Source organism: Nematolebias whitei, chromosome 8, assembly GCF_014905685.2.
Source record: "Nematolebias whitei isolate Nwh7 chromosome 8, NemWhi1, whole genome shotgun sequence".
NCBI classification, from domain to species: Eukaryota; Metazoa; Chordata; class Actinopteri; order Cyprinodontiformes; family Rivulidae; genus Nematolebias; species Nematolebias whitei.
This window is the reverse complement of record NC_056505.1, coordinates 9,086,660-9,107,807: the sequence shown is the minus strand read 5'-3', so window position 1 is coordinate 9,107,807 and position 21,148 is coordinate 9,086,660. Positions and strand designations below refer to the sequence as shown.

Here is a 21,148-nt window from a genome sequence, read left to right as displayed (position 1 = left end):
ACAGAAAACAAATAAAAGTTTGACATGATGCATTTGCAGTTGCTCATCAATTTAAACTGTGTCTAAAACAGGTATATACTGTATTAATGAATATATATATAGATATATATATATATATATATATATATATATATATATATATATATATACAAAAACATGTTTTTCTTGACTTCTGTAAACTTCTTTAATCCTTTAGTGGAGAGTAGTTTAAAAGTGCTCACTGACCACCCATCTTGCTTTGTCCAGGTGCCAAGATGGATACGTAGGAAACAGGTGCCAGTTTCACGACCCGTGCAACAACTTGCCATGCATGAATGGGGGCACGTGTCGCGCCGTCGGCAAGGGGAACACGGTGGACTTCAACTGCACCTGCAGAGTGGGCTACACCGACCGCCGCTGCATGACACCCTACAACATCGCCTGCTTCAGCTCACCGTGTCGAAACGGGGGCACCTGCGAGCCAGAGGATGACCAGGCCTACAAGTGCCGCTGCCCACCTGGATGGACAGGTAACGGGGACCTGATTTACCAGATTTTTATTATTAAGGAGTCACTTTGATGTTGTCGAACACTAATTTTGATTACTTTGAGATTAGAAATTAGAGGACGTCTACTGAAAGACTGGACTTGACCTCTCTATGCCCTCAGGTAAAGACTGCACAAAAGCTGACCCATGCGCCTCAAATCCATGTGCCAATGGTGGGCACTGCTCATCTTTGGAGTCCATCTTCGTCTGCACATGCACACCCTTCTTTTTCGGACAAACCTGCAAACAGGACGTCAACGAGTGTGACAAGAACCCGCCGCTCTGCAGAAATGGTGGCGTGTGCATCAACGAGGTCGGCAGCTATCGATGTCAGTGCCCACCGGAGTACACGGGGAAGCACTGCGACAGCCGTTACTTTCCCTGCAACCCGTCACCCTGCCATAATGGAGGAACATGCATCCAGAAGGGAGAGACCAGCTATGAATGCTCGTGTGTGCCAGGTAACATTAGTGTCATTACTCTGAAAACATGCTGAGGGATCTTACCTGATAAGATCATCTTGTCTTTCATTGTTTTAAGTGTTTGCTGCAAAGTCAATCTCAACTTCAGAACATTTTCACCTCCAATTTTATGCTTTTTTTAATCACAGAGCTGGATAGTTAAAGGTTTGATGAAACAATAGATACCTGCAGATATAAGACAAAGGTGCTGCTATCATTAATCATTTTTCTTCCTTATAATTAGTGACTAGAACCAATAACATAAAAACAGACTTTTTAAATCTTGCCTTATAAATTTATAGCAAACACTTGTCTGATCTTTTTGTAACTTATACAAGTAGAAAAAAGGGAAATGTGAACTTTGAGTTAAACTGAACTGAAGGAGTTTAATAATATTTTTGGCATGAGAAACAATATTAATAATAAAAAAAATGTTTTTGAATATTGAGGAGATGTGATCTTTTTGCCAGGTTACTTTATTTGTAAACCAGCATCCTTGCTTTTTGAACAATGATGTCATTTAAGTCTCAGTTTTCCTGCATGTTGTGTTTGCTGTGTGTGTGTGTGTGTGTGTGTGTATACACGTACATGTGTGTTTCTGCTTTGGTGTGAATCGTGTGTGAACAAAGCTGAGCAGGAAGGCACCGGGGCTTATCACAAGGAAATGGTAAAAGGACAACATCCGGTTCACATGGTGGAGTGAGGGAAAGCTTACTGGAACTAAAGTTCCTCCGTCACACAAAACAGACTTGTGTTCGTTTGCTTGTTTGTTTGGCGTCCCCAAGAACAAGTCCCCGGAACAGCTGAGACTGGGACCATGTCTTTAGCGATATGATAAGTTGCTGATTTATTAATGTCGCAACACCTCACTGTTCCTCTCATAAGGCACAGCACTGCTAAATGAGTTTCACACCGTGATTTGTTTCAGGGAAGAGGCTAAAGTCTGTCGGAGCTGCAGCTGTAGTTCACACATGCTTACCAACGTCATGAAGGCGGCGCAGCTGAAGAGGATTATTATTTAATATATGTACATAAAGGTCTAAAAAATAAACTAATATATGTAAATAGTTTAGTTTTTAGATATTTGTTTTGTACGGTTAGAACTGTTAACTATATGTGTCTGTGTGACAATTAATTGGGAGAAAGCTTTGACTCAGAAATATATTTTTGCTAGCACAAGTACAACTTTTTTTTTTTTTCATTCAACCTTTATTTACTGTATACAGGCTAGTCTCATTGAGCCACGAGGACTCATTTCCAAGAGGGACCTGTTCCAGACAGAACATATAAAGTACAGACAACAGTAACAGTAAACAATAACAACAATGTACTTGTACTTATATATGTACTTGTATAACTTGTACTTGCACTTATATATGTAAATAAATGTCTAAAATCAAACTTTAATATATGTAAATAGTTTATTTTTTAGACATTTATTTTTTACAGTCACAGCTGCTTCTTAATGAATGTGCCTGTGTGACAACTGGGACAAAGCTTTGACTCAGAAATATATTTTTGTTATTACTTTATGGAAAGAAAAAAAATATTGAGACATATATCATATATCACGATTTATCTTAAAATATTGAGATATTCATTTTGGTCCATATCGCCCAGCCCTAGTTAATATCTTCCAACTGTTTTTAGCCAATGGCAAAACCTTAAATGTTTATGGACTCCTCTGGTCCTGTTGACCCCTCTACCTATAAGCTACCTGCTAATTCTGCTAGCTGAGGATCTTTATATTCCTTCATTTTCATAATTTCATCGGATCAACAGTCAAGGAGATTGCACATATTCTGACAGTAAAGTTTAGCTCAACAGTGACCACAGTTTTCATTCATAACCTTTTCACAATAAAATATGATGACAGATAGACGCTGATGGAGTAATTTCTCCTGTTGATGTGTTTTGGGGAGCGAGGTGGCCTCAAGTTGTGTCAAAAAGGCGTCCAAGGTGTGTGTGTTCTGTAGGGCGTATCAGTTTTTTAAAACTGCCAATCCCTAGTGCCAACAAAGTCCATGCTCAATAATCCAGGTATACAATCCAACATTTTTTAGCCCCTAGTGCCATTATCTTTACGCTTTCGTGTTTCACATTCATCTCTGCATCAAATTGGTTGCTGTACACCAAAAACTTCAAACTGGAGTTAATTTTTTCTACAGAGCCTTCGTATCTTATTTGTGTCATGTGATGCTACCAGTGTAAAGATTACTGCTCTAGAACATAAGGAAAATTATTATTCTAAAGCTGCATAAAAACACTGAACACCTCTGCTTTATTAGAAGAAGTCCACAACAGGATTTTTTTTAGGATTGTGAAGAAATGGCAGTTATGAAATTTACTGGTTTTGCTTCACCTGTTATATAACCCAACATACTACTTGTTCAGTCCAGTGGTTCCTTTTGTGTAACTGCAAAGCAGTGTGTGTGTTATTCCATGGCAGTTACCACAGACCTCAGCAGGGTACAGCTGTCTTCTTTCATGGGAAGGAAAAGACAGTTGACCACATTTAACTGAACAGAGTTCATGAATATATGGGAGAAAAAAAAGACAGTAAAAATGTCACAGTGAAGTAAATAAGTATGTCGTTTTGATTATGTATTTTGTTGTTTGTAGGATTTACAGGAAAAAACTGCGACCACAACATCGACGACTGTCCGCGTCACGAGTGCCAGAACGGTGGCACATGTGTGGATGGAGTCAACACCTACAACTGCCAGTGTAGACCAGAATTTACAGGTTCGCACGTCATAAACCCAAATTATCATTAGAGTCTTCTTTCAAAAAACAAATAAGGTTTCCTCGGCAGTGGAGTTGATGCAGAAGAAAACAACTAATCACTGTTACTTTTCAGGTCAGCTCTGCTTGGATGATGTCGATGAGTGCCAGCTCATGCCCAACGCCTGCCAAAATGGCGGCACGTGCCACAACACGTACGGCAGCTACCAGTGTGTGTGTGTGAATGGCTGGACTGGGGATGACTGCAGTGACAACATAGACGACTGCTCCAGTGCCGCCTGTTATCAGGGGTCCACCTGTCACGACCGCGTTGCTTCTTTCTACTGCGAGTGTCCTCACGGGCGCACAGGTGGGTACTTATATCTATTGTGTGCGTGTTATGTGTATTTTAAGTTTTATAGAAGAATGTGAAGTGTATGTAACCTTACCAAAATGTCAAGAGTAGATAAGACCTATTTAAATCTTATAGCCAAAATCCCCAAAAGTTGTGTGTTAAACAATTATTTTAAAGTCTTTATAGTCTGAGCTGTGTATAAATTGAAATGTAAACTGTTCAGTGAGTTTGGAGCAGATACTGCAAAAAGCTTGATCACCTTCACATTTTAATATGGACTTTGGTACAAATAGAGGGATTCTGGCAGAAGAACAAATATAGTACTTAGTTAAGACTAAACTACTTTAATAAATCCTGCTTGTTTGATGCAGGTTACAGATGAGAATGACTTTCAATATCACCAATACACCGTAATGTTTTTTTTACTGTTAACTACATTTTAAATTATATCAGCCACTGGAAATGTTATCACGGGAATCATGAAAACTGGTAACTGGTTACACCTCAGCTTCTGACCAGTCCTAATCAGTACTTCTTACAGTTTAAATTTGCTGTAACAATTTAGTTTTTTATATGGTAAAACTCGTGTTTTATGATTGTACCTTACCTAAAGTTGTCATGTTTGAAATAAGTTGGGGAACTATAAAAGAGATCATCGGTTTTTGCAGATTTTATCACACTGTTGAGGCTTCAGGGTTGTAAGTAAAAATAGTCATTGCCTTGTGAAGTTACAACTGTTGGAAATGAGAGATTTATGCGTACCTCTTAAATTTTGCCCTAGGTCTGCTCTGCCAGCTGAAGGACGCCTGCATCAGTAACCCGTGTCAGAGGGGCTCCAACTGTGACACCAACCCCGTCACTGGAAATCATTTCTGTAACTGCCCCCAAGGATATGTCGGCCCTTCCTGTGATCAAGATGTTGATGAGTGCTCATTGGGTAATAATCACTCTGATGACCTGCCAACACTTTGTCCAGTTGTAATTTTAAAGGTTTATAGACATTCTCAGTGTGTGAAACACTCGTTACATCACAACTCCTTTGTGCAAACTAAAATACAAGCTCATTCTCTCCCGTTATTACGGGTACTTTAGTACACATAATTGTAACCATAATTACAGCAAGTAATGTCCTCTGGGGTATTATTGTTGTAATCACAAAAGTGAGTTCTGCTTTGCCAACAATAAACTACTCAAATGATCTTATCTGTAAGGCATTGTAATGACTTTACAGATTTTATACAGTAATCTTTTCTAAGGGAAGTTAAATTAAGGCCTTGATTTGTTTTAACAGGGTCCAACCCATGTGAGCACGCAGGAAAGTGCATGAACACTAAGGGCTCATTTCAGTGCAAGTGCCAGCAGGGGTACGTGGGGGCGCGCTGTGAGGTGGACATCAATGAGTGCTTGTCATTCCCATGTCAGAATGAGGCCACCTGCCTGGACCAAATCGGAGAATTTCAATGCATCTGCATGCCAGGTGAGAAGCAGAGACGTTTTTACAGAATAAAGGGTAACACAATGGAGTTGCATGCTCCGAAAGAAATTTTTTTTTTTTTTACTATATTAATTCATTTCCAAATACAGTAGTCCCTCGTTTATCACGGCTGTTAGGTTCCATATGTGATAAATGAAAGCCCGTGAAGTAGAGACGCTATGCTTATTTTTGTATTTATATATATTTTAAGGCTTTAGAACTCCTTCCCACACTCTTACAAAGTTCAAAACTCTTAAACCTACTGTTTTTAAGAAAATACTTAAGTGTAGCTGCTAAATTTTACTTAGCAGCGTGTCCCCGCTCGGCGGTCCTCGTCGTTGACAATATGCAATCCTTCAAGGAATGCCAGGCCTGTAAATTGTTGATTGATTCACTGGCTGAAAGTTTGAAAATATATATTATATTTTCTGGTCTTTTTGATAATTGCATGAAAAAGAAAACGTCAAATTTCATGCTCAATAATCCAGATTTAAAAAATCCAACAAAGTTCAGTCAGGTCATCTGGACGGTTTCTTTTCTTGTTGAGACATTTGGTCCTTCATCGAAAGGACTTCATCAGTCCGGGGAGCCACCAACAATTTGACCTGGATTATTGAGGATGAACGTTGATGTTTTGAACCACTTTGGCGATGACTGCCTTAGAGGAGTCGGCGGGGGAGAGGGCAGGCCCCAGAAACCGTCTTATCACCAGCAAACTGGTTGACCCACTATGTGAGTGTGCTGCTTGTGGGACTGTATTGGTGGCTCCTCGGACTGATGAAGTCCTTTGGATGAAGGACGAAACGTCTCAACATGGAAAAAAAAAAAAACGTCCAGATGACCTGACTGAACTTTCCTGAAAAAAGAAAACTGTAATTTTAGAGCAAAAATATTATTCCTTTTAAGTTTTTAAAGATTTTTCTTCTTGTCACAGCATATATGAAACTTTAAGAACAAATATTTTAAAGTTCTAATAGAGAACGGAATGTAAAGCATGGAGAGTTATGCGTTTTAAGTTTATAGAAGATAATTTCTCGCCTTTTTGTATTCTTTTAAGTATTTTGTTTATCATATGTCCATTATCGCTGTATATTGCTGCAGTGGGATTATTTTATTTACTTAGATTTTTTTTTTTTTTCCTAACCAATCTATCTCCCTCCCGGTCCTTGTTTGCTAATTGGCCAGGCTACGAGGGGAAGTTCTGCGAGATCGATATAGACGAGTGCGCCAGCAGCCCCTGCTTGAACAACGGCAAGTGTATCGACAAGATCAACGCTTTCCACTGCCAGTGCCCCACAGGTGAGGCTGCCGTCCCGCTGCAGAGGGGGGTAGGGGGGAGAGGGCACGAGGCCAGGAGGGCACGGAGGTCGATCTCTTTCTGTCTGTCTCTGCCTTGTTCCCTCGCTTCTCCTCTCGAGCACAAACACACACAAACACCTCTCCGGACGAGCGCTAATCCCAGCCCTGAGGCAGGCTTACGCAGGCCCGGGCAGTTGAAGAGGAGAGAAAAAAAAAAAAACTAAAATCTATAGGGAAAAGCTTGAGGAAGTTTGAACTTTTTTAACAAGTTTTTATCCCTTTTGTCAAGTCTGATGATTGAGCAGAAACTTGTGAATCTAAGCAAGTTGCTGACTGAGATGGGAATAAGAGACTGCTGAAAATAGAAGAAAGAGCTGCTTCTAAACTCCTTAAAATGGTATTTAATATCTTGGGCGTTTGCTTAGCAGCTTAATGCTTTTTAGACAAGATATATATATATTTAAGGAATGCAGCTTGTTAATATTGGGAGAAAAAGGATAAAAAGAGGAGAGTTGTTTTTTGTTTTCAGTTCTTTCATTGGGATCGCTGAGGTGGAAGTGATTCTTTTTTTTATTTGGAGATGGAAAAAAAGCAAAGTCGGGTGGATCAAAGTCAGCCTGGGTGGAAAGAGCTTGGATTCCTCCTGGTGAGAGGAAAAGAAAGGAAGACGGGGAAAGACAGAAAAAGAAAAACATCTCAACAAGAAGGCTTTAGGATTAATAGAAAAGAGTGAACAGAAGAGCTCAACACTTAAAACTGTGTGTGACACAAGAGTGAGGGTTGTGTGAGGAAGCAGCTCAGAGTGTTGGTGGTGAAAGTGTGTTTTTTTTAGAAGATGTGTGTGTGTGTTGAGATGCACAGACCGTTATACTGAAGCAGGAAGGATACCACAAGGGGGAGGGATTTTAACCGCCCTGGTTGAGATGTAAATTTGTCCCTGTTGCGAGGCCCGAGGCGAGGTCTCCCCCTTTTCATTGCTGTACATGGAATAGCCATGGAAACCCCGCAGAGAGCCATTGAAATGTCTGATTCCAGCAGTCTGAGGATAAATCCCTCTGTGGTTGCAGAGGCGTGTGTTGCATGTGTGCACATTTTTGTGCGCACTTGCATCACCTTTTGTGTGTGCATCGGTGTAAGAGATTCTTTCAGACAGATCTTTTTGAACCCTTTATATTTTCAGTATTAAAATGCATACATACACACTGTAACTGTGAAGAAACTTTGGAAAGACATTTTCATTTACTGAGGATTGTTCAAATTAAAGGTAGAGCCATTTAGCCATTCAGTCTACCGGACTATCAGGTGTGAAAACAACCTTAGGTTTTTAGGCAGACCAGAGTTCGCTTTTTTGGTCCAGATCAGAGTTTGATTGTGCATTCACACCTCCCTAAACGAACCGGACTTTCTAGGCAAACGGACTTGAGTTTGATTAAAGCGGACTACACAGGGCTGGTGTGAATACACCCTTAATTGGCCAATATTTGCCACATGTTTTAAATTGTCAATTGTCCCTGCCTTTTCATTGATGGTGGTCACTCATAAATGATTATGATTCTGATGGTGGTTCTGGTCACTTGTGGGTCTTCAGACGACTATGCAGGCTTATCCTTGATACACAATTTCTGTTACAGTGAGGACATGTACGAAGGTGGTTCTGAGTGTAGTTTTAGCCTGTCTTGGAACTGGGTCTCTCCTTTCTCTTCTGCCTTTTTGCCTTGACATCATGGTGGAGGTTCCTTTCTAGGTGCTGTGTACTTTCATAGACCGTCCTGCTTCAGGTGTCTCTATTTAGGCCAACCTCTTCAAAGCGGCACTTTCTCAGGTGGTTCTTAAATTTTTCAAGTTGCCCTTATACCTCTTCTTCTGCTCTCCTTGTGTGTGTCGCCCTTTTGGCCATAAAGGAGTTGTTTGAGAAGCAGTTATCCAGCATTTGTATAACGTAACTCATCTATTGTAACTATCAAGTTATGGTTTTGGAGATGCTGGAGGTGTTGGTTTTCTTCAGGGCCTTGGTGTTAGTGAGTGTGTTGTGCATACTCAATCAATTACCAAATACCGGTAGGAAGATAGATGAAGAAGCAGCAGCAGCTGCTACAACCAGCTTACTTTTGCAAACTACTGTATTTTTCACCGCATTAAGTGAAACTAAAACATTTTGACAGATTTTTGAGCGCTGTGTACCACAAAAAAATCGGTTCAAGGTCAGTAAGCACAACCAGAATTAATACATAAGGCACACTGGATTATAAGACTCACTGTCGATTTTTAAGAAAATTAAAGGATTTGAAGTGCGCCTTATAGTCTGAAAAATATGGTATTTATTTATTTTGTTATTATCAAGAATACTGTTAAACTTTTTTTTTAATTATTATTTTAGCTTTTAGTGTTGGTATTGTTCTGTATGTTTCGTTCCGTTTCTCTTGCATCTACATTGTGTTTTAACGTTGTCTTCCTGCTGTCCATCACACAATTATTTCCTCACCGGATTAACTTTAACAGAACGTGTCATTTTTAGTTTAACACACCTGTGTGTTTCTGGATTGATCTTATTATCTCTTTATCAGACAACATCCCACTGACTAGTCTGGGCTGTTTTGGAAGGGGTGGGGGACATAACTCCAGGAAAAAAGGAGTTTGAATGAACAAGAGTTTGAATGGCACAGTGTCAGAGGTCAAGCTGACCCTTTTTAGAGGTGGGTAGGCAGTGGTGGGGGCTAGTTAGGAGGGGGTAAAACCCAGGCAGGAGAATGCACATTGTTATGGAAAAGTTTTGGGGGACAAAGACGGCAATGCGCTCAATTTGGCGCTGCGTTGAACAGACAGGCCCTCCTTTGTCTCTCTCCTTTTGGTCAGGAGGCCTCACAACTTTCACTCTTCCTTCAGTTCTTTCCCTCCCTCCCCCTCTTTAACCGAACTTGTCCTACTGTCGCCTCCCTCTTTTTTTTTCTCCAAGATTTTATGAAAAGAAGAGAAAGGAAAAAAGGAGTGAGCTTGTAGTGTTGCACAGTTGTTCATTAATATGCAGATCTGGTGATTCGTTGAGAGCCCTTAGAAGATGGGTCCAGGATTATTAGCGATGAGAACAAAGTAGCCATGTTTGTACACACACACGCACACACACACACACATTTGCACACACAATAACATCCTCTTGTTTTTCAGGCTTCACTAGGAATTTTTGCCAAATAGACATTGACGAGTGTGCCAGTACGCCGTGCAAAAATGGCGCCAAATGCACAGACGGGCCAAACAAGTACACCTGCGAGTGCACCGAAGGTAAAAAATCGTTAATGTAAACATTTATTACAGAATTTAACATTTATATCAGCGAAAATGGGGCTACATATTTGAAGATTGTCGTGGCTAGTTACCACGTCGTGTTCAAGACAGCTGAGACATCGCCCTCGGTATAAAAGATTTATTTGACAAACAGGGGTTACAGATATTCAGAGACAAACAATTACATTAATAAAATATATGCATATATTTGGAGCATTAAAGAACAAACCGTCTCGGTCTGGTCTTCCCCGGAAATGCCCGCTGAGCGTGTGTCATTTCCGGCTTTTATAAAAGCTTGAAAAAGCTAGCTCTTCTGATTGGTTTAGCCCTTCAGTTGCCATGGTTACTGGTTTAGCCCGCCCCCTGAAGGACGTTGGTTAAAAGTTTATGGCACACTGAAATCGTTCGTTTTAGCTGTTTGTTTAACGTGATTATACCTTAGTGATACCAAATGATTTGAGTTAAAGTTGTTTATTTCTAGGAATAATTAATAACTATTAATTGTTATCTAACTCATGTTTGCGTGTTCTTACTTGATCCCTTTTTATACTTTTAGTTTAGTTGCTTTAGTTGGATTTTACTTAGTCAAACTATATTAAGTCTAAATTAAAGAAATGTGTTCTAGCTTTATTTATGTTAATCAGTCTGCTATCTGGCATGATTTGATTGCTTGTAATATATCAGATGTGTACTTGTAAAATATCATTAGCTAATATAAGATTATATGTAAAGGTAAAATAGTTAGAATTAGTAAACATTTTCTATAAATATAGTGCAACCCTGGAAGAAAGACACACACACACTTTGTATAACATGACATTTGAATGCTTGATAGGAAATATAAAAAAGTATAAAAATATGAAATCCAACAAGATATTCCTCAAATGAAGGACTCAAATGAAACCTAAAGCCAACTGTTTGCTTTAGGCTACACTGGGAGGCACTGTGAGACGGACATCAACGAGTGTTACTCTAACCCGTGTCACTACGGCTCCTGCGTCGACGGTCTAGCCTCTTTCAGCTGCCACTGCAAGCCCGGGTTCACCGGGAGGCTGTGTGAGACCAACATTGACGAGTGTCTGAGCCAGCCGTGCAGGAACGGAGGCACCTGCCAGGACAGAGAGAATGCTTACATTTGCAGCTGCCCCAAGGGAACCACAGGTAAGCAGCAAACACCAAAACATACAAGTAAGACCTTCTGTTAAGGTTGCTCTTTGCAAAGTATGAAATCAAGCATTAAAAAGGCTATTCTGAACGTCTGAAAGAGTTTACTCCAGTAGTTTTACAGATATATCACCGTAAATGCAATTCTGAAATGTGGGTCCACACTGAATGTAAACGAAGCACTTGACCACAGAAAACCATGCAGAAGCGTTAGTTAAAGGCTATTCAACTGGTGGCCCAGGGGCCAACTCAGGCCCACAGGTGAGCTCAGTTCGGCCAAACATTGGGTTCATATTTAAATAAAACTAGATTTTAAACCACAAAACAAATTTACTTAATGACAATAACTGCTGGATGTCTGACCCCTGAGCTCTTGGCTTTCAGTAACTGTGGCCCCCTGAGCAATTTAGTTGAATAGCCCAGCTTTAATGACTTGACTGACCTACAAGCTAATTCAGTCTGTGTTAGTAAACAAATATGGCCGATAAGTTTCATTTATGTGTTGTTCATTTATTTATTTAAAAGGACGCTGCATATTAATGAATATTTCAAAAGAATAGAAATGCGCCAGAGTTAGCACAATGGCACATTTTTATTTGCTGTTTAGTTTAATGTTTCAAGGATTGTTTATTGTCATACCAGCTCACATTTGCATGTTTATGGTACAAAATTTGGACTCAGGTCCAAGATCAAGAAGCTTAACAATTAACAAATAAGTAAATACAAGAGTATAAATACATAAATAAATAAATAATATAATAAAAATATATAATAAAGTAAAAAAATGTAAGATGAAGCTGAATTACGTGCAGCTCGAGTCCAGCAGTTTGACATCTGCAGGGAAGAAACTGTTTCTGAGCCAGGTGGTCTTGCTCTGAATGCTCCTCAGCCGCCTACTTGAGGAATATTTGCATATTTGCATCACTTTGGCTGTTTCTGTAGGTAAATAAACAATCAAACAAGTGTGGTAGATGGCATCTGGTCACAGATTTTTCTTACAAGGACTCATGAATCATCAAAATAAGAATGATTTTGTGTGAATTTTGTTTCTTGGTGCATTTTTTTTGTCTAGTCTTTATATGGTTGCAGTGATTAAATATCAAATTCATCAATAACTATTATTTTACAATTTGTTTTTAACTCCAGGAATAAACTGTGAAATCAACATTGATGACTGTAAGAGCAACCCCTGTGACTATGGCGCCTGCATTGACAAGATCAATGGCTACGAATGTGCTTGTGAACCCGGCTACACAGGTAAAGAAATATAGTCGCGTGTTTATTCTAAATATTCGTGATATTTCCAAGTCTTAAGGCGTGCTCAAGGTAGAAGTTGCCTTTAAACAAAGAAGAACAAACTTCAACAAGAAAGATGAGCAGGCAGCTGGAAAATCAGAAGCAGACCCTTTTTGCAAGCAGGAAATAAAAAGAATCATATATTTATGTATAGTTTCAAATCTTAAATATTAGTATGTCATCTAAAATATAATCAAATAAGTCTTGCTTGCAATGTGCAGTGAAATAAAAATAAAATTCATACAGATTAAGAACATTAGAACATTTATTTTTTAAATCAGAACAAAATGGAATATATCACGGCAAGGAAAGCTACTTTGCTGATGTGCTTTGGTATTTATTCAAGTACAGGACAGAAGAGTGTGGTCCTGATGTAACGTGGGGGGGGGGTGACAGATGGCGAGCGAGTGAGCACACTCCTCTGAGGCTCGGCCGGTGTTGCTTTCCTTCTCCACCCTGTCCCAGACCTGCTGCTGTTAGGACACGCAAGCTGCCCTCCCTCACAAAGAAGGGACACACACATATTGGCACATGGAGTCACTGGGGTTTTGTGCAGGAGAAAAGATTCCTTGAAAGATTTCTGAAAGTTGAGCTTTTAAAAGCTTGGAAGCCCGTCCCTGCTCTAAAGCCGAATGGGCAGCCTTTATGTGATGTGTGGCACCGGTCTGAAGGGCATCAGTGATTCAAGTGGCCAACAAAGGAGAACTTCAGATTTCTTATGCTTCTGAAAAAGATATGTTCATCGGGGCACTATATCATCGACAGTGTGTCAGTTTGTGTACAGATTGATGGGTTGCATATTTTAAAATTATTGCATCACATAGTTCTGTCAGGAAGATAAATCGCAAAACTCAGTTATTTCACAGGCCATACGTTATTTTATTTCCTATTCATTCATCTGTTCCTCACTTTGTAAAACCAGCTGCACATAACCAAGAAATAGAACAACTACTCTTTATTACTGAAAGATAGTTTTTAGCTAGTTAATAAAAACACACTGAACGGCTTACATTGATTAAGTAACGATGGAAAAATTTCCGACTTGGCAGTGCAAACAACTATATTACTAAAACTTTGCTAACGCTTATAATATTATTTATTCATTCAACCTTTATTTATACAGATTAGTCCCAATGAGCCTCAGGAACTCATTTACAAGAGAGACCTGAATTAATGATTAACTGTTCAAGAGTATATTAAGATTAAGATTAACTGTTAAAGAGTAGTTAATTGTGGCCCATCATTGAAAATTAAGACACATCCATAATTGATCATAATGTGAGTGCTCGTGTTCATTTGTCTGTATGGTATTCGGGTGCAGTTTATCTCAGTAATCCAACCAGACTGCAATGTACTATAGTGCATTAAGTTTAAGGAATGTATTTTTTTATTCTATAGACTAAAGTAGAGTCTGCTTTTTTTAAATTTAAGGTATGATGTGTAACATTAACATTGACGAGTGCGCCATCAACCCCTGCCACAACGGCGGCACCTGCATCGACGGCATCAACAGCTTCACCTGCATTTGTCCAGACGGCTACCACGACTCCACCTGCTTCTCTCAAGTCAACGAGTGCCTGAGCAACCCCTGCATCCACGGTCACTGTGAAGACAAAATTAATGGGTACAGTTCTCTAAAAAAGTGGTCTAAGACTGACTGGCTAGGCTTATAAGCGCTCTAACATCCATCATAACTGCTTTCCTCCTAGCTACAATTGCCTTTGTGATTCTGGCTGGAGTGGCAAAAACTGCGACATCAACAACAATGAGTGTGAATCCAACCCGTGTATGAATGGAGGCACCTGCAAGGACATGACCAGCGGATATATTTGCACCTGTCGCATGGGCTTCACTGGTCGGTATCTGTTTGTCAACCACTGATCTCGATCTGAGCTGAGGTTTGTGTAACTTATAGTCTGCTCTGACCCCAGGACCGAACTGCCAGACCAACATCAATGAATGTGCCTCCAACCCCTGCCTCAACCAGGGGACCTGCATCGATGATGTCGCAGGGTACAAGTGCAACTGCATCCTGCCTTACACGGGTATGAAAATATTGTTGAAGATGTTTGATAACACATTTCTGTATTAGCTCCGTGTTCTGGAATTTCCTTACTGGGGTCCATTTTCCACAGGCTGTGGCCTTTAAGATATAGAGCATAGAGGGAAAAATGTGCTGCTGATGAAATATTTGTCGAGTAAAGTTCAGTCATAAGGGCTCAGAGACACCAAACCTCTGCTCTTCTGTGATTGAATAGCATCCCTGCCAAGATCTAGGAAATGTTTTCAGGTCATCTTGTATATTTTTTCACCGAACAGATGATGACAGAAAGGCCAAGTGTAGGTTTCTTTTCTTGTGTTTTTTGGAAGCATCCACAGGACTTTAAATAATAAAAAGCCTTGTGCTGGTGTTGGGGTGGGAACGTGGTGCCTGACACATTTCCTGTTTGCCTGCTTCCTGTCTCACAGAACAGCAAATGGCTTCACAATGGCCGGAAGCTGGAGTTGGCTTCCTGTACGAGCCTTGCATTGTGGAAACAGATAGACTTATCTCCACAGGTCTCTTAATATTGACAGAGCCTGGATAAATTCCTCTGATAACACTGATTGAAAGATGATTCTGTGTCCATTTAGGCTGGGTTTTCTCCAAGTTCATATGTCATGTGTGAGGTCACACAGTGAAGTAAATGGTAAAACGATCTTAGGTGTGTTTACGTGTGTTACAGGAGAGAACTGTGAAATCTTGATGGCCCCCTGCAGCTCCAAACCGTGCAAGCATGGAGGAGTGTGCCAGGAGTCCGAGGACTATCTGAGTTTCTCCTGTGCCTGTCCTGAAGGGTGGCAGGGTGAGCTTTTATTCATCTATGTCTGTGTGTCTTTATATTGTTAGCTGAACGATTACGGTACACAGTTCTGATTTGTGTGTGCATGGCCAATATTTTGTAATAATATACACACTCAAAATCAAACACAGATGTCCAAAATTTTCTTTGATAGTCGAACAAATAATTTCTAAAATTGCCACTTCAGTGTTGTATGAATATGTTTATATTCACATACATGAATATGTACATATTTGTTTCTAATAACAAGTTTGTGTACTTAAAACTCTCAAACCCAGGCCGTAAATGTACCCTTTTGGTTATTATTGCCCAAATGTTTCTGCTTGTGCCTTCTTATAGCTGTACATTTCGCAAAACATCTCACTGTGTTGACCTCTACAACGGATTAGCTTTTAGAGTCCACCGGATTCAAGATGGCTGCTACAAGAACGCAATCTTAACAAACAAAACTGGCTGTAACTCAGTCAATGTGACAAATACAGAGCTAAAATTTGTTGTGGTACTAGCTGAGATTGATTTCAGATTTATACTCTGAGGGGTAACTGATCACACAATATCTGTGTTGAAAACTCTGGCAGACTTTTGAAGACTATCTTATGTGTCTATTAGCAAAATATATCATGAACCACTGAATGGATTTCTATAAAACTCTCAGAACGTAATTATTGGCTGTACATCTACAACTGAAAAATCTTTGGACTTAACCCAATTCAAGATGGCCTCCACAGCTAATCCACCTTAGCCCACACAAAAACAGCAATACCTCAGTGAATTTTACAGATATTGAGCTAAAATTTGGCACAGTAATATCTGAGAGTGATCTAGAACACATACTCTAAGTGTTAATAGATTACGCTTGATATTATTATATGTTATAAGATCGCACATAATGGTATTTTAAAGGTTTGACCAAAATAGCTATAACTCTGTCATTTGTCATCAGAGGATGATCTTAGTCTAATACTCAGGCATAAAAGACGTGGGGCAAAATGCATTTCATCAAAGAATGTTAGGACTTCATTTTATTTTCTGTAATTTTACAAAATCAAAATTAGTCTTAAAGATTATTCGTTAAAACGTGAGCTTGACTTTTCTCCATCAGAACCATTTGCAAAGAATCTTGCATAGACTGATTTCCAAACGAGAAAAACACTGTGACCTGTCTCGTTTCTAACTTGAGTTTGTTTTATGGTCTCATTTACTAAAGATGCGACCTTTACGTTCTGTTTGTGTTTAAGGCCAAACATGTGAGGTGGACATTAAAGAGTGTGTGAAGAATCCGTGTCTCAATGGAGCAACCTGCCAGAACACCTTAGGCAGCTACCGCTGTGGCTGCAAGCCGGGCTTCACAGGACGCAACTGTGAGACCAATATTGACGACTGCAAGCCAAGTAAGTTTATTAATCCTGCTTGGTTTATGTATTTTCTCTTTAAGCTTGTTGATAAAAATGCATGATCGTATAGACACCAAATGGAGAGGACCCAGCTAAGTGTGATGTACCCTCTTTCAGACCCCTGCAGCAATGGAGGTCTTTGTAAGGATGACGCAAATAGCTTCCTGTGTACGTGCCTACCTGGCTTCCGGGGTCCAAAGTGTGAGGAGGACATCAACGAGTGTGAGAGCAACCCCTGTAGGAACGGAGCCAACTGCACAGACTGTGTTAACAGCTACACCTGCACCTGCCCGTCCGGATTCAGTGGGATCCACTGTGAAAACAACACTCCTGACTGCACAGAGAGGTACAAAACTCACACAAAGTGTGTTAGAGATTAGATCAGGCTTTCCAACATTACAGGTTTAGTCGAGCAGTGGGAAAACGTGTGCTCCGATCAACAGGTTCATTTTGAGTTACTTTATAAATCTCGTTTTTCTTGTCCACTGCTGCCCCCTGTGGTGGAGAATTCATTAACGGCAACAAATCTCGTCCTACAATCAGTTAGAAGACAGTGAGTTTGGATAGTGGTTTTATTTGTGGCTGTGGAGTTGAATTAAAGTTGTTGGGTTGTTTTTTTTTTTTTTTTGCTTGGTTCAGTGGTGCTGCCCTGTGTGAGAAGTTTGATCTTGAAGCAGCGCATGCCTGTAAAAACAGAAGTGTTTATTCTTTGTGAACTCTCTGTGGATAAATCAGCTTTGAATTGCCTGCAGCTCAGATAATGTTTCATTGATTTACTCAGTTTTTCCTTAAAAGCTGCAGAATAATTCTCCACCACCTTTTTCCTTTTTTTAAACTTCAAATATTATTTTTCCCACAGCTCATGCTTCAACGGCGGCACATGTGTGGATGGGATCAATACCTTCACCTGTTTATGCCCGCCAGGCTTCACTGGGAGCTACTGTCAGCATGACATCAATGAATGTGACTCCAAGCCCTGTCAAAACGGAGGCACCTGCCAGGACAGCTACGGCACCTACAAATGCACCTGTCCACATGGTTACACTGGACTCAATTGTCAGGTAGAAGGAGGGAGAAGAGTTACTAACTGAATATTTTATGGTCTGGGTGTTTTTGTACTGTTATAAATTACTTATAATGATGATTTTGAGACTTGCTGGTAAAAAGATAACTTGATATGTTGGTAAAGCATTAAAGAGAGAACCCATATTTCATTTTGCATGCAGTTAGGAGTTGAAAATGTATTGTAAACAAAAGAAATTACATATTTCAGCAAGAATGCAATGTGTATTCTGAGCACTGAATGACTTTGCTGCAGTTTGCTAAAGCTGAAACTAAGTTGTTAAAGCTAAAATGAGCAAAACACTAACTAAACAGCAAAATGTTAACTATAAACTAAAAGTAGCAAAAGGCTAACTAAAAGTCAAAGAAGGCTAGTCAAAATCTAAAATGTGCAAAATGATAGCTAAACTAAAAGAATGGTAGCTAAAACTTAAAAAATAGCATAAGATGACAAAAATAGTGAAAGTTTGCTGAAGCAGATTTAAAGAGAACAATATTTTTGAAATAATTAAAGGGATTTTAATGTATTTCTATTGGGAAATATATGAAAATAATGAATAATATATATTTTACATATATTATTTGTTATTTTTACAGCACCCATTTCCTGGATGAGTTGAGTATTCTGATATATGAATGGCTAAAAAAAAGCACAAAGTATGCAGATGTAGTTAGATTGGGAGAAAAATGTGGGAAAATGAAAAACAATAACATTCCTATCATCTCTGCTTGCATTAAATCAGTCAGAGCTTTTTAGCTGAACCTCTCACACATTTTTATTTCAGAACTTGGTTCGTTGGTGTGATACGTCACCCTGTCAAAATGGGGGGACCTGCTGGCAGAGAGGAACTACTTACAGCTGTGAGTGTAAGACTGGCTGGACGGGCCTTTATTGTGACGTCCCAAGTGTTTCCTGTGAGGTGGCAGCTAAACAGAGAGGTAAGCCAGAGATAACGTCTCTGCATTTGCTACATATGTACATGTGTTTTCACGAGTTGTGGTAATTAAAATCCTAACCACAATCCTAACTAGTGTTGTGGTTGAAATGTAACTTTTTATCTTGCCGTCTCTTCTCAGGAGTTGATGTTTCCCAACTGTGCCAAAACTCGGGTCAGTGTCTGGATGCAGGAAACGTTCACTACTGCCACTGTCAGGTCGGATACAGTGGGAGCTACTGTGAGGAGCAGGTGGACGAGTGCACGCCAAATCCCTGCCAGAACGGAGCCACGTGCACAGACTTTCTGGGTGGATATACCTGCAAGGTACCACACCAAAATTACATTAATGCACCCTGTCTTCGAACTATCAAAATGTTGCATTCACTTGTTTATATACTGCAAATACTTTGACTTAAGTCTTGTGTTTTTTTTAGTAATTTGATTTATCTTAATAATAATAATAATGAATTTAATTTGTAACGCACTTTTCATTAACAAAAATCTCAAAGTGCTTATCTTGTACAAATTCCAAACTTAAAAATCCTAAATTTACAGTAATCAGTCTAAGCCCTTATGCCTAATACTGTTGGCTAACATTGTTTGCTCAAAGCAGCACTCAGCAGAGCCGGAATCTAGGACCTTTGTTCGGTGTCCTTTTGGGACCAGGACTTTTGAAAACATGGAGCCTTGTTGCATCGGAGTTCATTTCACCCTAGGTCAGATTACAATCTGAGCTTTTTGTTGTGCTCCCTAAGCCATTCCAGAGCAGATGCACAATGGTGGTTGCATTGTTCTGTTGGTTGGATGTGCCTGATCTGAAAAGTATCTAGGTGGGTGTTACATATCAAAGTAATGTCCTCATGGATGCCAAGGCCTAGAGTTTCCAGCTAAAAGACTGCTTGTAAAGTGACGATTGGTTTCATCCTCCTCAGCTGTCAGTGGTTTTAGTGTTGTTGCTATTCAGTCTAATCATACATCGCCCATCCTCTCAGCAGCGCTCTTATTAAAAGGCCAGTTTATAAATAGACAACAGACAGCTCAGTTATGTTAATCTCCCCTATAGTAAAGGATGTGCTGGCCTTGGGAGGATGAATGCCAGAAAACAGCCAGGTAAACAAAAGCTATCTTTGTTTCATGTCAGACATTGATTAAACTTTCCCCTCTCTCTTCCTACTTTCTTCTTTTTTCTTCGTGTTTTCTTCCCTCTTTCCTCCCTCTGTCCCTCAGTGCATGCCAGGCTACTTGGGGACCAACTGCTCTGTGGAGATCAATGAGTGCTTCTCCCAGCCGTGCCAGAACGGGGGCACCTGCATTGACCTGATCAATACCTACAAATGCTCCTGTCCCAGAGGAACCCAAGGTCAGCAGACCCCACGCACACTCCTCCCACACACCCCTCTGCCTCGGCACCCTGCCCTCCTTGTCTCCACGCTTCATTAATTAGGGCTTAACAGCACCCAGGGCATCAAACTCCTCCTCACAGCTTGCCTCCAACTCTTCCTCTGCTTGTCAAATTTTGCCATTGATTTTTCTCTCAGACATGAAGAGGATTGTGTGTTTTAGGTCAGCTCAAATAAACAGCTGAGTCAAAAAAAAAAAAAAAACAACCCTCTAAATCAAACAGGTTTTTAGGAGTTTTAGAAACTTTTTTTTTTTTTTTCACAAAGTGGTCAAATAATACTAGGGCTTTAATTTTTGAAGAGAGTTATGTTCAAAACACTTAAAATATGATTATTTGTGACCTTTGTAATAGTTGTAAGTAAGTAAGTAAACTTTATTTATGTAGCTCTTTTCATAGATAAAATTACAAAGTGCTTTACAGAAATACAGATACAGGCTTAAAATAAAACAAAGACAGCAAGAACAGCTGATAAAAACAGTAAGAATGGCTGATAAAAACAGTAAGAACAGCTGATGAAAAACTTAAGAACAACTGATAAAAACAGTAAGAACGGCTCGTAAAAACTATGAACAGCTGATAAAAACAGTAAAAACGGCTGATAAAAACAGTAAGAACGGCTGCTAAAAACAGTAAGAACAGCTGATAAAAACAGTACGAACAGCTGATAAAAACAGTAAGAACGTCTGATAGAAGCAGTAAGAACAGCTGATAGAAACAGTAAGAACAGCTGATAAAAACAGTAAGAACGGCTGATAAAAACAGTAAAAACGGCTGATAAAAACAGTAAGAACGGCTGATAAAAACAGTAAGAACAGCTGATAAAAACAGTAAGAACAGCTGATAAAAACAGTAAGAACGGCTGATAAAAACAGTATGAACAGCTGATAAAAATGGTAAGAACAGCTGATAAAAACGGTAAGAACAGCTGATA

General features: G+C 39.7%; 1 protein-coding gene across 1 annotated transcript in view; it reads left to right on the top strand.

The window, feature by feature from the left end:
• Positions 1 to 295: 295 nt before the first annotated feature.
• LOC119413819 (neurogenic locus notch homolog protein 1) overlaps positions 296 to 21,148 on the top strand; it is a 30,963-nt gene continuing 10,110 nt past the window's right edge. Inside the window, exons 1-20 of the mRNA XM_037680885.1 lie at positions 296 to 509; positions 649 to 987; positions 3,610 to 3,732; positions 3,848 to 4,081; positions 4,848 to 5,003; positions 5,358 to 5,543; positions 6,726 to 6,839; positions 10,002 to 10,115; positions 11,046 to 11,279; positions 12,429 to 12,539; positions 14,010 to 14,202; positions 14,288 to 14,433; positions 14,510 to 14,623; positions 15,305 to 15,424; positions 16,660 to 16,812; positions 16,933 to 17,161; positions 17,675 to 17,876; positions 18,663 to 18,816; positions 18,955 to 19,139; positions 20,043 to 20,175. Coding sequence (XP_037536813.1) covers positions 311 to 509; positions 649 to 987; positions 3,610 to 3,732; positions 3,848 to 4,081; positions 4,848 to 5,003; positions 5,358 to 5,543; positions 6,726 to 6,839; positions 10,002 to 10,115; positions 11,046 to 11,279; positions 12,429 to 12,539; positions 14,010 to 14,202; positions 14,288 to 14,433; positions 14,510 to 14,623; positions 15,305 to 15,424; positions 16,660 to 16,812; positions 16,933 to 17,161; positions 17,675 to 17,876; positions 18,663 to 18,816; positions 18,955 to 19,139; positions 20,043 to 20,175 — 3,439 coding nt within the window. The 5' untranslated portion in view covers positions 296 to 310. The remainder of the gene's footprint in view (positions 510 to 648; positions 988 to 3,609; positions 3,733 to 3,847; positions 4,082 to 4,847; positions 5,004 to 5,357; positions 5,544 to 6,725; positions 6,840 to 10,001; positions 10,116 to 11,045; positions 11,280 to 12,428; positions 12,540 to 14,009; positions 14,203 to 14,287; positions 14,434 to 14,509; positions 14,624 to 15,304; positions 15,425 to 16,659; positions 16,813 to 16,932; positions 17,162 to 17,674; positions 17,877 to 18,662; positions 18,817 to 18,954; positions 19,140 to 20,042; positions 20,176 to 21,148) is intronic.